The sequence below is a fragment of the Lissotriton helveticus genome, chromosome 3_1 (genome assembly GCF_964261635.1).
Source record: "Lissotriton helveticus chromosome 3_1, aLisHel1.1, whole genome shotgun sequence".
NCBI lineage: Eukaryota > Metazoa > Chordata > Amphibia > Caudata > Salamandridae > Lissotriton > Lissotriton helveticus.
The window spans coordinates 378153948-378173219 of NC_136061.1; the positions used below are offsets into that span (position 1 = coordinate 378153948).

Sequence of the window (19272 nt, forward strand, 5' to 3'; positions counted from 1 at the left end):
GCACGAAATGTATAGGGGATGTTGCCTACCTTGAAATTATGTTACATCAACTGAATCATCAATAATTGACATATATTTCATCACTATGAAAGTATGGATTTCAAATCATTAGAAAAAAGATGATGATGACTTATGGAATCCAGTGATTAATAAAATTGAAGAATATCTTCCAGAATCAAACTATTCACTTTTCTTTTGAAAATACTACGCGCTGTTTGCACTCCTGGAGTACACCAGGTTATACCTTACACGGTGTAAGGTTTTTCTGTTGTCACATGTTGAATAAGACATACTAGACCAACTGTAGTTGTAGAGTGGGAGCTGGTAGGTTTGTGGATGGCTATGAAGGTTGGATGTTTATGGGAGAGAAGAGCTTTGCACATTGCTGTTGTGTCCCAGAGGCATATCCATTGACCCTCCAGTTTGACACAGCCATTGTTGTATAGCCTTTATTGTTTGCATGGCCAAGGCATGCTGCCTTGCATTCCCCTGCCCTTCCAAATAAATATGACTTGGAGAGATATTTTAAACTCCTCCAAGACACTCTCTGTCTCTCCATCACTCCAGGTTACTGGTGAATTAGGATGGTGTGATGGGTATCCCAATTGACAACTGTCTCCCCCTCAAAGACTGTTGTTGCTTGAAAAAGTGATCCTCCCATTGCACGTTTACATTTGTGGCAGTCTACCAATGCCAACAGGTTGTCGACTACATCGAAGTTTGACATCTGGGAGGTTGAGAGCGGGAGAATTGTTGAATGGGGAGAAGTCCTCCACAACCAGGGGGTTCTCTCTCAGAAGGTGGAGAGAGACCGGAGTTCCTCCTACGCTGGAGGTTGTTGCTGGGGAGTTAACTGGGGTACTTATAAGCTATGGGGTGTATTTAGGAGAGTCCTGCCTAACCAGTAGGAGCAGCCTTCCACTAATAGCTACTGATTTGCAAATGATGTGTGTTGCGTAGAAGGGAGTCTGCTGGCCAGTCTTGGCGAATTTATGTCTAGGTTTTCCTGGGTGAGACCAATTGTCGTCTCCTCCTTTTCTTATTCTTTTGAGGCCGTGGTTTTGTCGACTTGGAGAATGATAGGGTTTTCTCCTAGTACTGCATGCCGCACTCTGCTTGTGGATGGTAAGGCGTCAATGACAATCTATTCGTCTCCAGGAGCTTCAGGAAAATGAGAAATAGAATTAGTAATTTTCATATTAGAAATTAGCTTTAGCCCTTATACAGGAAAATACAAATAGATGAGTCTTTTACACATATGATTCAATTCAGTATTACTTATTGCTAGTTATTAATTACTATATGGCCAAAAACATTATCTACTATATTGCATGGTGCAGCGACTGATGCTACTAATATAGACATACCCTTAGGTGTCAGCTGCTGCACCTTGATCCTGGAAAAAGTTGGAGAACATATGTTCCTAGCTCCAGTAGCTGGTAAAAATATTAAAATAAAAATTCAGTTTTTCCAGCAAAGGATAATCGTGATGGTTTAGACTAACTTTCTCAAGGCAACTCAAATCTCTATTTATGAATGAAATATTCACTTGAGAGAGCTTTGTCAGTGAACCGAGATTTTTTTATTTTTATGAATGATAAATATATACATTAATTTGGAAATGACTGTAGACCGTAGCAGATGTAGTGTGGACACAGGCCTGCCTTACTGATGGAAGGCAGAAGGCCATAATAATGATTGGAGATTTTCCCTTGACTTAAGGGTGGGACGTAGTATGGACATCATAGTCTGCAGGATCACTAAAGCTGTGAAGATATTCACATGTTAAGGAATAAAATAAATTTTACTCAAATAGTAGCAGTGTAGAGTAAGGTGACTTTGATCCACATGCCAGAAACGACAACATCAAGGTCTTGTGGGTCAAAGTGAATAGGATCATTTTGTTATTACTACACCTATTCTGTGATTACATAAATGAAATGAAATTAAAGTAGTATGAATGAAAATTGATATGAGCAGTGGGGATGTGGATGACTAGACGTGTTCCTATGGGAGACGGAGAAGGATGTATTTAGTGACATAAAGACAGCAAGATTAAACTTATAATTCTTGCAATCAACTTTTCAGTTGGAGTTTAGCTTAATTATGGAAGAACATGTTGACCATCTAAGCACTTATGAAAAATATATACTGAAAAAATTAATGTTAAAGTAACGTTATAGTTAGGTGAAATGTTCAGTAATAACGTAATGTTTTAAACTCGAAAAAAAACTGGACTAGTTATACTTATCTCAAGTAACTATAACTCATGTCTTAAGGAACACTATAACTCACATCACTGCCATGCAAAGTGTTCTCAACAAGAATTTCATTGCAGTTGTTGCAGTAATATTATTAATGATGTCATAGAAGATGTCATGAGCGTTGTAATATGTGGGGTAATTAGCAGTGCATGGCAAGGGTACGAGTTATAGTTACTTGAGGACCTTCACCATTTCACCTAACTAAAGATACTTTGACCTTTAGTTTTTTCAGTGAATGTCTAAGGTTTTTTGTAAACGTACAGTAATATTTTATTACCATACTTAAATCCATCCCCTGCTGCACACAGCCTTTGGAGGTTAAAGGTTGGCCTGGGACATCCCCAACCAAAGGTAGCCATACCCCACGCTGCGCAGGGCCTTCAGTTGTGCACGGGTGGGAGGGGTGGGTTGGCAACATGGCCTCGCCACGGCCAACCCCCACTTGCAGCCAATAGGTTGCCGCAGACAGCCGGGATTGAGCCTTTGCTACACGGCGTAGGGTTTGCCATCCCCTGGGGCCAAAAGATGTATATCATGAGATAAGGGCATGCAGCCCCACCCTTGCCAACCTATATTAGGCTTGGGGACCCGATCCCCAGGGCCACATTCATCCAAAAAATTATGGGGGCTGCCCTGGTAACCCTATCCCCTGGAGTCAAGTCTTTTTGAGCCCAGTGGCCAAATATTTTTAAAAAGGGGAGGGTGGCCACGTTGGCCGCCTCCTCTGAATCTCATTAGGCCCTGGGACTTCATCCTCGTCCTGAGCCTAATTAGTTAACCAGATCCCAGTTTGAGATCTGGCGGCTTTGGGGATCCTCCGTGGCGTGATATATACAATTTGTTTTAACCTTCATTTCTCCAAAACTACTAAATGGATTTACACTAAAACACTAAAAGCACTCTTTCTGATCCCGCTTTCTGCCAAATTTGGTGTAAATCTGTTCAGCAGTTTCCGCTGTAGCTGTGTATAAAGTGTTCATGGCAAAATGAATGGGGAAAACGTGTTTTGGGACCCTCCCTATTTTTCTCGTCCCCCGCTTGACGAATCACCCCAAAACTTTCCATGACTAAACTAGTCAAAAAGAAGCACTTTTTGTGACGTTTCATGGAAATTCAGCGAACTGGACCAAAGTTATTGGCAACACAAATAAAGCTCTTCGTTAGAAACACGATTCCAAATAGAACTACCACTGGATAATATATATGTATATATATTCATTTTTCTGAAGACTTGCCAACCTTTGGTATCTGACGGTTATACGTGGCCAGTCTATGTGAGCAAACTGTTTGGGAAGGTGAAAAAACCACAATATATACAGAAGCAATGGTCCGTCCTCAATAAATGAGTAATTAATATTTGTTTGGGAACCAAGGTTGATGATGCGCCATGAGTCGCACTGTATGGAAGGTCGACGGCGTTTCGATCCTATATAGTCAGGATCTTCATCAGGACCGGGTTGCCAGTTTGGTTGGTGAGAGGCGAGTGCTGGCGGGGGTATTCAAGTCTGATACAAAAATGTCACTTGGTAAAGAACCCAAATACCACGTAGTTGTTTGAGGGGGTCCAGGAGAATTCATGGTAGGCTCGACAGAGTCCAAGGAATTCGCGCCGGGCAACAGATTCCTTTCTACTAACCAGATTTTCAACCGCCCCGCGGCCCCCGCATAGAGACGGTGGACCGCCACTACCATTAGGTAACCACACGTGGACACAGGCAGTGGATCGAGTGGTCCCGACCCTGCCTCCGTACCTCACCCTCGACGAAGACTGGCCAGAGCGGGGCTCCGTCTTCTGTGCCTAGGCTTAGCAAAATGTAACTACGAACATCACCTCGGACTCTGTCGAGCCTACCTTGAATTCTCCTGGACCACCTCAAACAACTACGTGGTATTTGGGTTCTTTACCACGCAACATTTTTGAATCAAACTTGAATACCCCTGCCAGTATTCGCCTCTAACCAACCAAACTGGCAACACGGTCCTGATGAAGATCCTGATTAGATAGAATTGAAACGCCGTCGACTCTCCATACAGCGCGACTCATGACGCATCATCAACCTTGGTTCCCAAACAAATATTAATTACTCATTTATTGAAGACGGACCATTGCTTTTGTATATATTGTGGTTTTTTCACCTTGTCACTCTGCGTCCTTCGCTGTGTTCAACCACTGGTCACTAGCGTCGTCACTCTTTGCTTAACTAACACCTAGTGCACAAAGCCCTCTTGGGTTGCCATCACATTTTATGCCTACAGTGCTGCTATGACTGTCCTGTATAAAATGTGTTCTTAAATACATGATGCTATATGCAATTTCTAAAACTGAAATTCAAAGTCTCTCTTCCTTTTTCCGCGTTCTTGTAATGTCTTGTGCATACATATATACTTACCTTTGTACTGAATCCGATTGAGATATTGTTGTTGAAAACATGTACACCCACATCTCAATCCGGTATATGGGTTATACTCCTGTTGCTTTTCCCTCCTTTGGGCACATGCATACATACACACACACATACATACAATTTTTAGAATTACTCTTTATAGGTGGCCCCACTAGTTTTATCTGTGGCCCAATTTATACCTCCCTAAAAATCACTTCTAGATACGTCACTGAAGGGTCCTGATAAAACCCAGCAACCCCACTTCACCTCTACAACATCTGCCCCAATAACCCGGCTCACTCTGCGCAGAGCTGCTCCACTTGTATGTGGGCTTGGAGGTAAAGGGATGGAAGATGTGTGCATAGGAGAGCATCTATCTCGCCCATTCCAGGTGATTGTTTACAGCTGTCTTTACCACCCCTTGGATTCTCAAACGCAGATTATAGCTGATCCGTGAATGCAGCGGCACAGTCATTTGCAATCAGGTTTTAATTTGTAATAGCGGCAGCATAATGAAGCCGGAAACAAAACAAAGACCAGCCGAGCTGCGAATTACAGCCCCACCGCTGCAGGTATGACCATCTGCGTCTTATCTCAGCACAGAGGCTCTCGCATCCGCTTTCTCATTGTCCATTCGAGTGACAGAAGCAGTCTGCGCCATTATGCTGTTGGTTCAACACTGGCGCTTCCTGACAACAACCCCCTTCTTTCTGCTCTGCAGACAGGCCCCTCTGAGAACAAAGCTTGGCATGCTGCCTTCCCACAAGTCTCGTCATACACTTCACCGCTTAATGAAGGGCTGCCTTGGGCTGTCCTCGCCCTCGGGTCTGTGGCTGGTAATGTTTTGAATCTCAAAGCCTGTGTAATGTCTTTTTGTAGAGATGACATTTTGTACAACGCACAAATCATCAGACAGAACTGAAAAGACGCGAGCAAGCATAACAAACAAACACCGGGAGCAGCACTTTAGTGCAATCTTAAACAAGCATTTGCAATCCGTAGAGCACTCACATGGCGATCCTCCAGCTGCTGCGGGTGGGGGTGAACGCGGATCAAGCGGCGCTCATGTCTGGCCTGCCTGTGGCAGTACCTGCGCATTGAGAAGGCACCGACAGCGGAAGTGCAGGGGAGAGAGGGGCGAGCGAGCACGGACAGCGAGAGGGAGAAAGTATTGCGAGCGGTGCGGACAGGGCAGTAACGGAGGGCCCGGGGGCTGCGGCTTGGTCGTGGTGGGGGCTGAAGGCGCTCAGCGCACTCGGGGCAGCAGATGTCCACGCGGCTCTCGGTGATCTCAATGCGCGGTGCAGACAGGGCAGTAACGGAGGGCCCGGGGGCTGCGGTTCATGGCACAGAGGACATTCAACGGTGCGCGCATGCGCTGTCTATGCTAGACTCAAAAAAACAACGAAGTAATGCTTACATTGAAAGGCACCGCACGCAGTGTAAGTTTACTGCGCTGCCAAGGCGAGACCTAAAAAAGGGCCTAGGATTAAACTGCTGACACAGAAGCTCCTTTTGGGGAAAAGCATGCATTATCTACCAGTCGATATTTCGAATGCCAATGACTACTTTAACTTGTTGGCGTGATTCAGTATTTCATTTTTTGGAGACTTGATGGGTGATGCGGGTTCTGTTTGATGTGTAATAAGCTCCTTGATACTCTTCGAGTCAGCAGAGGGTTTTAGAAGCAATACGTTAAGAGTGAATGATTATGAACATGTATGTATCATGAAATAGGTGAACTGTATAATTTCTTTGAATATATGGCAAACTGGTGTACATGCGTGTATAAAGTGACCATTTTCCCTGTGCGGAGGTCTGATTATTTGATATTTCCCCCCCTTAGGTATATCGAGCTGTCTCTGCTGTGCAGTTGGCTATGTCGCATCTTGAGAATGGCATGTTGGAGTTTGCTTTCCAGGCCAGCAAAGAAGCCATCACATCCTCTGAGAAGGCCTTCTTCGACCCATCCCTCCTCCATCTCCTATATTTTCCAGATGACCAGAAGTTTGCCATCTACATTCCACTGTTTCTGCCCATGGCTGTGCCCATCCTCCTGTCTCTTTTAAAGACAGCCAAAGAATACAAGCAGCGCAGGAAAGAGCCCGCCAAAGAAGACTGAGCTGTGCTGTTCCTCTGGTGCACAGAATCAAGTGGTGCACTCCTGTGAAACCTCTGGTTTGCTGCAGTGAAGTGAAATGTTGGACTCTGCTCCATCTTACAGGAGTGCATTGGTGGAGGGCACGTGGGAAGGGACTGTGTATTGGATATTATGCTGCATGAAGGGAGAAATAACTACTGAAGGCAAATCCTTTGTTTTCTCCAGTGGAATTTCTGAATGTTGAATCCATCCGGTGGCCATGGTGAAAATTGGATTTTTCAGCACTTTTGTTCAGCCGTTGTGGTGGAATTTGTCTGGACATGAACCCAGCTGTTTGTTACGAATGGTTACTAATATATGTTCGCCTGCTGACACGCCTCAAGCCATTGTTGGCAGGTAGTGCCCCTTCGGGTCACTGCTGTTGCTCATGTGCATAGGGAAGGCAGAGACGCAGAAGAGGTGGTGTCATTTGGACGCGGGGTTGCTGGTTCAATTTGTGAAGTGAGACTGGCTCCTGGCCCTTGCTCTCTCTCTGCCTTTCGTGCTACCATATACTACAAAAGCATTTTTCCACAGACGTGCGTAAGTTCTCAGGATGGTTGTAATTTTATGTATTACTTGAAAGAGGAGGAAATAAAACGGCGATAATTGTAAAACGAAGGAAAACCGGCTTGCTGTGACTTTTTTGCTGCTGCACAATATATTGTTCTCTCATTTCACATTGAATGAAGGAACACAGTATTTTATGCCGTGCTTTTATTCATCCACTCATTCATTGTCTTTCATGATTGATCAATCTTGTAAACGCTCTCATTTGTACGTTTTCTTGTAAAGCCACCGTGGACCGACCTGGCAAGACTGGCAACCCAGGCAAACATTTTCACTTCAGCCACACCTTGCACTGTTCTAGCGAGCAAGCATAATATGACACTAAGTATGCCTGTCAACCAGGGGTGCCCTTAAGGAAAGTGAGACACTCTCTCTCAGAATGTGACCCTTGCAGTTTTGCATCTGGGTTGTGACAACACCATGCTCCGCACCCTCCCAGTCTTCTCACTGCCCCGATAGGAGCCCCTACATGTTGCAAGTTATTAAGAGTCTGAAGACCACATTAACCCCACCTTGATGGACCTCCACTGGCTCTCCTTGCCTGTTCTCCTCTCCTTCAGGGCCAGCTGCATCATTGCTAAAGCCACTGCAACTGGCACTGCCACCTCTCTGGCGGGCAAGATGACATTTCCAGTAACTCTTGGCACACCCACAGCCAGTCACCGTCAGACTGGAGAAGGCACGAGAGAAGGATAACCAACTAGGCAACAGGACTTCTCCATCCATGCACCAGGATATGGCAGCACAACCCTGATCAGTCAGGACCACCGCCTGGCCATTTTCAGTTTGAGAGAGCTGAAGACACACCTCTGTAAGAAGCATCATGATAGTGATGCTGTAAATTGGACTTCCCTCTCTCAGGACTCAGCCCTTCCAGCCTAGAATGACTCTTTATTTGTCTCTCTGCCATCTACCCAGTAGAGTGCTCCGTTTCATATATAAACCCCGCATGCTGCAGAAGCTAGTGCCAGGAGTTCTTGCTGTGGTGTGGCATGGCTTCCACTGTCCCGTCTCACCAGTAATAATGAATATAACAGATTTAGGTTAACATTTGAACGTTGATGTGACACAGACAAAATATTTCACAGGATAATTTAGAAAATTAATTTAAAAAAAAGAAGTGATGGAAAAGGTATGTAAACTCTACAGTTGTTTTGGGATATGAACTGGGGCAAAGCAGAGAGGAGAGACGTTGGTGGTGTTCCCCCATTGCCAAAACGTGATCATTGCATTGAGACTTGGATGTGGGCAATACATCTTTAATCACGCTTTAAACATTGGGGTGGAGAGGTACAAAGCAGCGCAGATGCGGGTGTGGGGAGACGGTAGGGACTAGCCTCCTACCTCTTATTTACTATTTTATTACAAGAAATGAACCTTTGAAACTTATTCTTTGGATAAATGTTTTTTTTGTAATTTACTCACTGAAACGTAAGTTTTTTTTGTTTGTTTTTACCCAAAACGATTATTTCAAATGTGCTGTTTACTTTTCTGTTCAAATATTTCACCGGGATCCATGTGGGGTCTTACAACTCCCCCCCCTCACCCCCCTCTAAGAACAAGCACTCTCAAAGTCATTAGATTTGGATGTAATGTGTTAAGAGTTGCAAACAGCACTTGCCATGCAGTGTTTGCATGTGTTAGTACATTTAATCCAGAAATTGAGCCGCAGATACTATGACATTTACTTTATTGTGGCGCCGGGAAACCCTCAGGGTAGCTGTCGCGCCATATAAATGCAATAAATAAATAAATTGCGCACAGTGACGTAAGAGGATGCTGTGATGTGCTTTCTCAAACTAACATCTACACAGTGACACAGACAAATTGATACAATATGACCCACAAGCGCGAAGTGGCGCACGCTCACACGACACACACAGATTTACACTGACACACATTGTGACACCAAACCATGATGTTAATAATAATAATAATGATGATGCTGATGGAGAAGAGGGCAGGACAACAGAATAAGGGAGCGAGGGGCTCAGAACCTCCAACGCTCACGCAGAATGCAGGTAGAGAGGAGGACAGATCAATGCATGTGAGGAAACTGATCACTGGGAGGGACAGGGCTTTAAATGTGTGTGCACATACCAGTGAATATGCAGGACAGGTGTGTACTTGCACAGTTTAGTGACACTGAATGTACATACTATTGTCCGTTGGTGTGTATATATGTTTGTGTTCTTGATTGATTAGTGGTGATTGTCCAGATTGTTACTGAGTGCAGAAGAGTGTGGGTGTGAGTGTGATTCAGCGGTGTGGGTGCATGTGTGGGGATTAGTGATTGTATGTTTGATGTGTAAGTAAGCTTTCTCAATAGGGAGGTGTGTATGAGAAACCGAACTTGTCTCTGAGTGTGCAAGTAAAAGTATAGTTGATTTTACAGAAGGAGTGACAGTGGGATGCATGAGTGCTTTTTAGGTCTCACTCTCGAGACCTATTGTTGTCAAAATGTCTCTCAAGGGAGACAGACCGGGGCATGCGCGGCGATTCGGACCGTGGACGCGCACGTACAGGCACACGCGCGTTCACATCTACTGTCCCGCAGGCAAACCAGCATTCAGTTTCACTGCTTACAGTGAGACAAGAGATGGCATGCTGTTCACACACACACACACAGACGTGCGCGCACACACACACACAGGCACACATGCACACACACCCCCGCCCTCTCTGCCACCCCCCACTTACCCCCCCCCCCCACTCACCGGGCTCTTTCCGCATGTCCCTCTCCCTCCGCAGCGGGTCAGCCTCGGCAGCAGGCAGACTCGGAGGTCGGGCGTGTCTTCTCCGGCGATGTTCCGCTTGCGTCGCTACAGCTGATGTGCACGCGCACGGCGACTGCGTTTCGTCTCGTGCGCTCCCACCGCGCTGTTTCGCGCCCGGCGATCCTCAGCTTGTCTTGCTTGCATTAGTGCCCGTGGCACCTGCACTGGTCCTGCATGCCTTGAGTTGAGGGCTTCCACTCTCGGACTGGGTCAGAGCTCCTTACACTAGAATAAACGCAGCTTCCATGGACCGAGGAACCTCATTCAGGTTATACAATTAAATATACAAGACAAAGTAGTGGCTGTCGCAGACTGAACTGTGTGTGTAGAGTACACAGCGGATTTATGTCATTCTTCTGCCTTCGTAGCGCTTTAATCCCCGCATTCAACGGTTTCCCACGTGAAACAATAGCAACAACGTGTCAGGCCGCATTTATTACGTGACGGCCACGCACTGAGATGCGGGGTCTGGTTCTCTCTGACGTTTTAAGGCCTCTCGCGGGCCCCCTCTAGGCCCGCCTCCTCCTCGCCAGGCTCCTCCCTCGCCCCTGCCCCCCTCTGCCCTCCCTGCACACCTGTCTTGTCTCCTCCTGTTGACATTGAGCTGTCAGCCCGTCTGCCTGGCACAGGGCCAGCACCGACGCATGACGACAATGGCTGAACCCGCGCCTCTTGCCTGTGCGCACACCAGCCCCATAGAAAACGGCTGGGTGAAGTGGGTCAGGCGAACCGTGTGGTGAAGTAACGGGCCTTGAAGAGGCCCCGGTGCCTCGCAGCGCTGAGCTCCGTCAGCAAGACGAAGGATTCCAGTCTCCATCGGGGGTTACGTGTTCATTCCTCAGCAGAGCCGCTCTGGTGGTCTCTAGAGGACAGACTGCAGCCCACCCCTGGCTATCTTTAGCCACAAATGGGTCTCATAATCCCCACGCTTATAGAGAGAAAGACCAAGAGACAGGTGGAGTGAGTGGGGGTGTCCCCGTCTGCCCCCGTGGTATATTCCAGGAGCGTGACCCACTCACAGCTCTGAGACTGCATCTCACTCTCCGGCCACAGCGCCACCTGCTACTCCCGCAGGGTCACCTGCCACAGCTCCGTCCCAACTAGCAGCACCCCCTGCTCATCCAGTCATGGGACCCTCCCGCAGCTCTTCTAATGCACCCCAGTCCCGACAATCAGCGCTCCCTGCTTATCCAGTCATGGGGCCCTCAACAGACACAGCTCTGCTGAAGCACCTCCGTCCTGACCAGCAGCAGCCCCTGCTCATCCAGTCACAGGTTCCTCCACGCAGCTCTTCTCATGCACCCCATCCCGACCCAGAGCTCCTCCCCTCTGCTAGGGGTGACCCACTCACAGCTCTGAGACTACATCTCACTCTCCGGCCACAGCGCCACCTGCTACTCCCGCAGGGTCACCTGCGCACAGCTCCGTTCCGACCAGCAGCAGCCCCTGCTTATCCAGTCATGGGACCCTCCCGCAGCTCTTCTCATGCACCCCCGTCCCGACCCGGAGCTCTAACCTAAAGCACGTATTGTTGTCCCAGGAGTGTGATCTGCCTCACACCTACGGAGAGGCCCGAGTGAGAGGCATTAAAATGTAGCCAGCCCGAGAGAAAAAGACCCCAGAGAAGGGCCGCTCATCTCGTTGCGTGGCTGGTGTGTAATAAATGCGGCCTGTCACGTTGAATCCGGCCTGTCACTTTGAATGCGACCTGTCACGTTGCTGCTATTGGTTCACGCGGGAAACCGTTGAATGTACGGATTGCAGCGCTACAACGGCATGTGCCCGCTGTGTACTCTATACACACAGTCCAGTCTGCGGCAGTTTGGCCTCACCTTGGCCACGCTCCCCAGCTGGGCGGTGTCTGGCCGTGTAGTAACATTATGCCTGTTGGGATGAGGCGAGTGAGCTCACCATGGTAGATCAGCCCCTGAGGTGCGCCAACTGACCTGGGGCCTACACTGTGCACACAGCACTCTGGGACAGGGGCTGCACCCACTGAGTTACCTGTCCGAGACTAGACCATGGATGAAGGGCCTGTGTCCACGGGTGTGTTTGTGTCCTTGTGGTATCACTGTCACAGCCAGTTCCTTTATACAGTTTGCTGGAGAATCTGTTTTCTCTGTTTATACTTGTGTCTGTGTCACACGGAACCGCGTACATGCCTATGTGTTTTCGAGCCTAAGCGTCCCCTTTATCATCGGACAGGTTTTTGCTGCAAAACACAACACTTTCTTCTTGCAGTCCAACAACACATAAACGAGACGCACTTTCTTCTTGCGAGACAAGGGTGTTTGCGGAATACCCCTGACTTTTGCCCCTTCAGGATTTCGTATGTGCCTGCTGTCTGCCTGTCATGGGGAGGTCGCTAAACATGAGTATTTTAAATTCTTATGTGAACTGCACGTATTGGAAGTATGTACGTTTGGTGTCTCAGTGGTGTGGTCCCATTTGTATACACTTGGTATGATTTCATGTTCTACGTGTCCTTCCTGTTCGTTTGTTTCATGTGTATACTTTATATGTCATGTGTATCAATCTTTATTATTTCTGTGTATCTATTGTGTGTGCTTCTGTTAGGTACTTTTATGTGCGTTTTAATGCGCTTCCTTGATCTGATCCAAACGTGTGCAACCGGTGTGCACTGTGCCCATGCATGGTTTGCGTAATTGAGTACCAGTTGTGTGTGCATCTGAATACGTATCACTGCTATATTGATATTGTGTGCACTCAAGTCGGAGTTTTGTGTATCCTGGGTGGCGTTTGCGAGTCTTTCGTTGGCATGTTGGCTGTGTGCTTGTCTATGATGTGTGTATCTGAGAGTGTCTTTTTTAGGTCTCGACCTGCCAATGCGCTTGCGCATTGCAGCTGTTGAGAAATATAGAGGTGCACCAGGAAAGCTTACCAAGAGGGCTTTGGCAGGCGGATTACGCACAGTGCATGTGCTCCGTGCGCCCGCTTGCCATTTGCTCCCCGAGCGACTTCAAAGCTGCCGCTCCCCCGCCCACCGCATCAGACTTCAAAGAAAGGCTGCCGCTCCCCCGGCCACCGCATCAGTCTTCAAAGGAATGCTCCCCCCCGCCCGCCACAGCAATGTCGAGAGCTTGTTTCCCTAGCAGCCTCTACCCCTTTTCACCTTCAGCTCTCCCCTCTCCAGACATGATCTACTATTTTTCTCTTAAACCACTCTCCGACCTCTCTATCTCTTAGATGCATCCTCCACCCTAGTCACCTCCAATTCTCTATCCATGGGCAGCCTTCAGCGTTTACCTTCTCTCCTGAAATTTCCGTGGCAGAACCACCCCCATCCCTATAATTCCTTATTCCTTCGCTTCCCATCCTGCTCGTGCTCGGCCCGCTGCTCCTCCGGGGGAAGGAGGAGTTTAACACGTACACACCAGAGAAACAGAAATAAGGTGTGTGTTTCCTGTCTCTAAACCCACCTTTCAGTTCCTTGTTTCTCACAGGCCACAGCCTATCTCTTTACAGATTCTTGCTCGGGGACACCCGCACCCCTCATCTGTGTGCACAGGATCCGGGCAGTATATTTTGACAGGATACGACCTCTCTTAGGCACCTGACCTGTCCGAGTTCTTGATCACGGCCTCAAAGTGACTACCGGTAACCACAGACCGGGTGACAGCTTTTTCTTTCCGTAACTGGCTGCCTTTTGGAGAGAATGACGTTTTCTTTTTGTAGGGTGATAAAATAACACACGTAACTTTCACTAATCCCCTTTTCGGAAGACTTCATCCCAGATAAGATTATTCCCCCAGCACAACATCGGCATGTCATGTTTTATCCTTCTCCCATTGTGATTTTCCCCATATGACATTTTTTTTTAATTCATTCGTTCTTTCAATTTACTGTACGTAACTCAGTGACGTTGAATTTTTATTCCATTTGTCGCAGCATATTTTGTCTGTCTTCTCCGTCTTTGCTCATTTTATTTATTTTTCTCTTGATTTTTTTCTTTTTCTTTCTCTCATTGATGTTCTTTTGTATATTAACCCACCGTTGAAAGACTCTGCCGAAGTTCCGGCCTCGGACTCTGAGTTTAGATCACGCAGTTGGTACCTTAGCGTTAACCAATTGCAACGACACTGTAATTGGCGGGTCGTGGGGGGTAGCAGTGTGGTATAATTTGGTTCACTGGTGCAGTTGTTTGTATAGTGGAATGTTATTACTCTGCTTTCATGCAGACCGCTGTTTGAGGACTTCGCACCAGCTGTGAGTCTGCTCATTCACTACTTTCAGGAGATGAGTGTCAGTCATTTTAGATAAAAGGGCTGACTATTTCGTACTAAAATGTGTACAGTTATGTTTTGTAAGCAGCGTCCGTATAGCGCATATCTGCCAGTGCCATCTGTTCAGCTTACTGTCGTGATGTTTCTAGAACTGCTGGTGGGAGCAAATGCAATTATGCGCCCATTCTCATTTTTATGGTAACAGCATTATACACCTGCTAGAGAAATCATTGTGCACAATGTTAAAAACGGTCTGGGTTGTCAGAGTGCCATGTAGTTAGCTGTCCAGCATGTATCGAATTCACATGACTAATTACATATTATATCAGAAGGGGAAGTGCAAGAAATGGAAAATTCTCGTGGATGCCATAAATAGGGATGAAAGGAGTGACGAGGAGAGGAGTCTGCAAGTCTATTGGTACTTTTATATGTTAAATCTGACCCATAGAAATTGTAAACAAGGAAAAGTATAATAGTATATATGTTCTGGCTTACTATGTTGATCACGAACAGCTCAGAGCTTGAAATATCATACGGGGCTCAGGGTCTTCCTTCAAACATCATTATGTACCCAGCGAAATCCAGTATATCATAGTAGCAACATAAATCTTGTTGATTATGCACGTGCTGGCGTGCTCTGTGTCCAGTCTAATCACACGTTTTCCCACCATTGACTAACGTAGAGCTTGCACAGCAGTAACCTACTGTTTCACAGATTTTATTTTTTTTGTAGATTGCTCAGTGCACTGTTTTTGTTGCAGATACTCTAATATTAAGGTTGTTTCATTTGTGTTTTTCTTCATTTCGTTTTCTTTCGAATATTCCTTTGTTCTTTCTTTTGCCCAATTTTTTTGTTCCATTTAGTACTTTGTTAGTTTGTTTATAGATTTTTTCTTTCTTTCTAATTTTAGCTCCCTCTTTCTATTTTTAGGTCTCGCTGAAGCAATGCGTAAGCATTTTTTTTGGCGAGATTATAGTAAACTGATTTAAAAACTCATACAGTTCATGTGAGAGCCAGGCGCGTGTACAGCAATTCCCTCCACCTACACCTCGCACAAAACAATACAAGAACATCAAAGCCATTTGCCAGCAGCCACTTCACGCGCTCCGCAGGTCATGAACAGGACCAACAGGACCATCTGCTCGTGCCCAGCCCCCCTCCCAGCACTGCCTTGAAGGCTTTCCCCACATGCAGGAGACAAGGAGAACACGTTTTCTTAGGACTTAAACCAGACCAGACATTTACAAACTTTACATTCACTTAATGCACCTCCTTAAGGCAATTTACTAATTTAGCCAAATACATGCAATTGATGCCAGACACAATCGTTGCCTCTCCATATTCATCTTATAGGTATTGATGACACTTTTTGTATAGCTGATAATTATGTACTTCTGACAAAAAATGTCCAACTTGCCATCACTGGTTTTGCCTGATCTTGGTATTAGTTTTACCCTGCAGGCTATTCTTTCTTGTCGTTCTGGTGCTTCTTTAGCTTTGTGCTCTCTTCACTATTCACTCACTCTCCCACTCACAACCCTCTCACCCCACACCCCTCACCCTCACACACCCTCACCCTCACACACACCCTCACACACAGCCTCACCCTCACACACACCCTCACCCACCCCCTCACCCTCACACACACCCTCACCCTCACACACACCCTCACACACAGCCTCACCCTCACACACACCCTCACCTCACACACCCCCTCACCCTCACACCCCCTCACCCCCTCACCCTCACACCCCTCACCCTCACACCCCCACACACACCCCGTCACACACTCCCACCCCCTCCCCCTCACACCCACCCTCACACACCCCCTCACCCTCACACACCCCCTCACCCTCTCACACCCGAACACACACCCCCAGACCCCCACACACCCTCAGACCCTCACGCGCTCACTCTACCGCCCTCACTCTACCACTTTACCGGCCTCCCTCACTCTATCTATCTATCGCCCTCCCTCTATCGCGCTCCCTCTATCTATCCCCCTCCCTCTATCTATCTATCGCCCTCCCTCTAACTATCTATCGCCCTCCCTCTATCTATCGCCCTCCCTCTATTCCACCCACCTCCTTCTCTAACTCCCTGTTCTCTTCTCCCGTGCTGATATGCTGCTCTCTTCCACCCGCCTCCTTCTTTATCTCCCTGTTCTGTTCTCCCGTGCTGATCTGCTGCTCTCTTCCACCAGCCCCCTTCTCTAACTCCCTGTTCTCTTCTCCTGTGCTGATCTGCTCTTATCTTCCACCCGCCTCATTCTCTAACTCCTTGTTGCCTTCTCCTGTGATGATCTTTTTGCTCTCTTCCACCCCACCTCCTACTTTAAGTCCCTGTTCACTTCTCCCGTGCTGATCTGCTGCTCCCGTCCACCGCCTCCTTCTTTAACTCCCTGTTCTCTTCTGCTGTGCTGATCTGCTGCTCTCTTCCACATACATCCTTCTCTAACCGCACACACACACACATACATACAACCACACACACACACATACAACCACACAAACACACACAACCACACACACAATTGCACACACAACCACAGACACAACCACACAATCACACCCAACCACACACATAACCACAGATACAACCACACACACACAACCACACACAACCACCACACACACACACAACCACACACACACAACTACACACAACCACACACACACACAATCTCACACACAACCACACACACATACGACCACACACACAACCACACACACACACAACCACACACACACAACGTCACACACAGCCACACACACACACAACCACACACATCTATCTATCACCCTCACTCTATCTATCTGTCGCCCTCACTCTATCTATCGCCCTCACGCTATCTATCTATCTATCGCCCTCACTCTGTCGCCCTCACTCTATCTATCGCCCTCACTCTATCTATCTATCTATCGCCCTCACTCTATCTATCTATCGCCCTCACTCTATCTATCTATCGCCCTCACTCTATCTATCTATCGCCCTCACTCTATCTATCGCCCTCACTCTATCTATCGCCCTCACTCTATCGCCCTCACTCTATCTATCTATCGCCCTCACTCTGTCGCCCTCACTCTGTCGCCCTCACTCTGTCGCCCTCACTCTGTCGCCCTCACTCTGTCGCCCTCACTCTGTCGCCCTCACTCTGTCGCCCTCACTCTGTCGCCCTCACTCTGTCGCCCTCACTCTGTCGCCCTCACTCTGTCGCCCTCACTCTGTCGCCCTCACTCTGTCGCCCTCACTCTGTCGCCCTCACTCTATCTATCGCCCTCACTCTATCTATCGCCCTCACTCTATCTATCGCCCTCACTCTATCTATCGCCCTCACTCTATCTATCGCCCTCACTCTATCTATCGCCCTCACTCTATCTATCTATCGCCCTCACTCTATCTATCTATCGCCCTCACTCTATCTATCTATCGCCCTCACTCTATCTATCTATCGCCCTCACTCTATCTATCTATCGCCCTCACTCTATCTATCTATCGCCCTCACTCTATCTATCTATCGCCCTCACTCTATCTATCTATCGCCCTCACTCTATCTATCTATCGCCCTCACTCTATCTATCTATCGCCCTCACTCTATCTATCTATCGCCCTCACTCTATCTATCGCCCTCACTCTATCTATCGCCCTCACTCTATCTATCTATCGCCCTCACTCTATCTATCGCCCTCACTCTATCTATCTATCGCCCTCACTCTATCTATTTATCGCCCTCACTCTATCTATTTATCGCCCTCACTCTATCTATTTATCGCCCTCACTCTATCTATTTATCGCCCTCACTCTATTTATCGCCCTCACTCTATCTATGTATCGCCCTCACTCTATCTATCGCCCTCACTCTATCTATCGCCCTCACTCTATCTATCGCCCTCACTCTATCTATCGCCCTCACTCTATCTATCACCCTCACTCTATCTATCACCCTCACTCTATCTATCGCCCTCACTCTATCTATCGCCCTCACTCTATCTATCGCCCTCACTCTATCTATCGCCCTCACTCTATCGCCCTCACTCTATCGCCCTCACTCTATCGCCCTCACTCTATCGCCCTCACTCTATCGCCCTCACTCTATTGCCCTCACTCTATCTACCTATCTACCTATCACCCTCACTCTATCGCCCTCACTCTATCTATCGCCCTCACTCTATCTGTTTATATCCCTCACTCTGTCTATCTATCGCTCTCACTCTATCGCCTTCACTCTATCTATCCATCGCCCTCACTCTATTTATCTATCTATCGCCCTCACTCTATTTATCTATCTATCGCCCTCACTCTATTCATCTATCATTCGCCCTCCCTCTAGCTATCTATCGCCCTCACTCTATCTATCGCATCACCACCACATCACTCAGGGGCACCAAAACATCACTATGCGCTACTACAGCATCACTGAACACCACAGCATCACTCGTCGCCACCACAACATCACTTGTCGCCACCACAATATCACTCGTCGCCACCACATCACTCATCGCCACCACAACATCACTCATCGCCACCACAACATCACTCGTCGCCACCACAACATCACTCGTCGCCACCACAACATCAATCTGTGCAACTATTCAACAACAACTGGTTCAAATATGTTCTCTCAATGTTTCAAGCTTTATTACAAATGTCACAAAAATATGTTAATATTTCACTTCTGTTCTTGGATTTTCATCACAATAAAATACACTGAACATAATCTTCACAAAAGTTATTTACTAAAGTTTAAGCTTTTGCCATTATAAATTACAATAACTTTTATTTAAGTATTAATTATTTTTAAAAAATTAAAAGCCATTGTTATTTGTAATATCAATACATCTAAGTCACGTAAATAAAAAACATGTTGCATTACAAATGCTATAGGTGTCACA

General features: G+C 47.0%; 1 protein-coding gene across 1 annotated transcript in view; it reads left to right on the forward strand.

Moving 5' to 3' along the window:
* Window positions 1-7409, forward strand: part of PIGS (phosphatidylinositol glycan anchor biosynthesis class S) — a 198835-nt gene extending 191426 nt beyond the window's left edge. The window contains exon 12 of the mRNA XM_078680112.1: window positions 6495-7409. Within this exon, the coding sequence (XP_078536238.1) occupies window positions 6495-6770 (276 nt within the window). The 3' untranslated portion in view covers window positions 6771-7409. The remainder of the gene's footprint in view (window positions 1-6494) is intronic.
* The last annotated feature ends 11863 nt before the right edge of the window (window positions 7410-19272 follow it).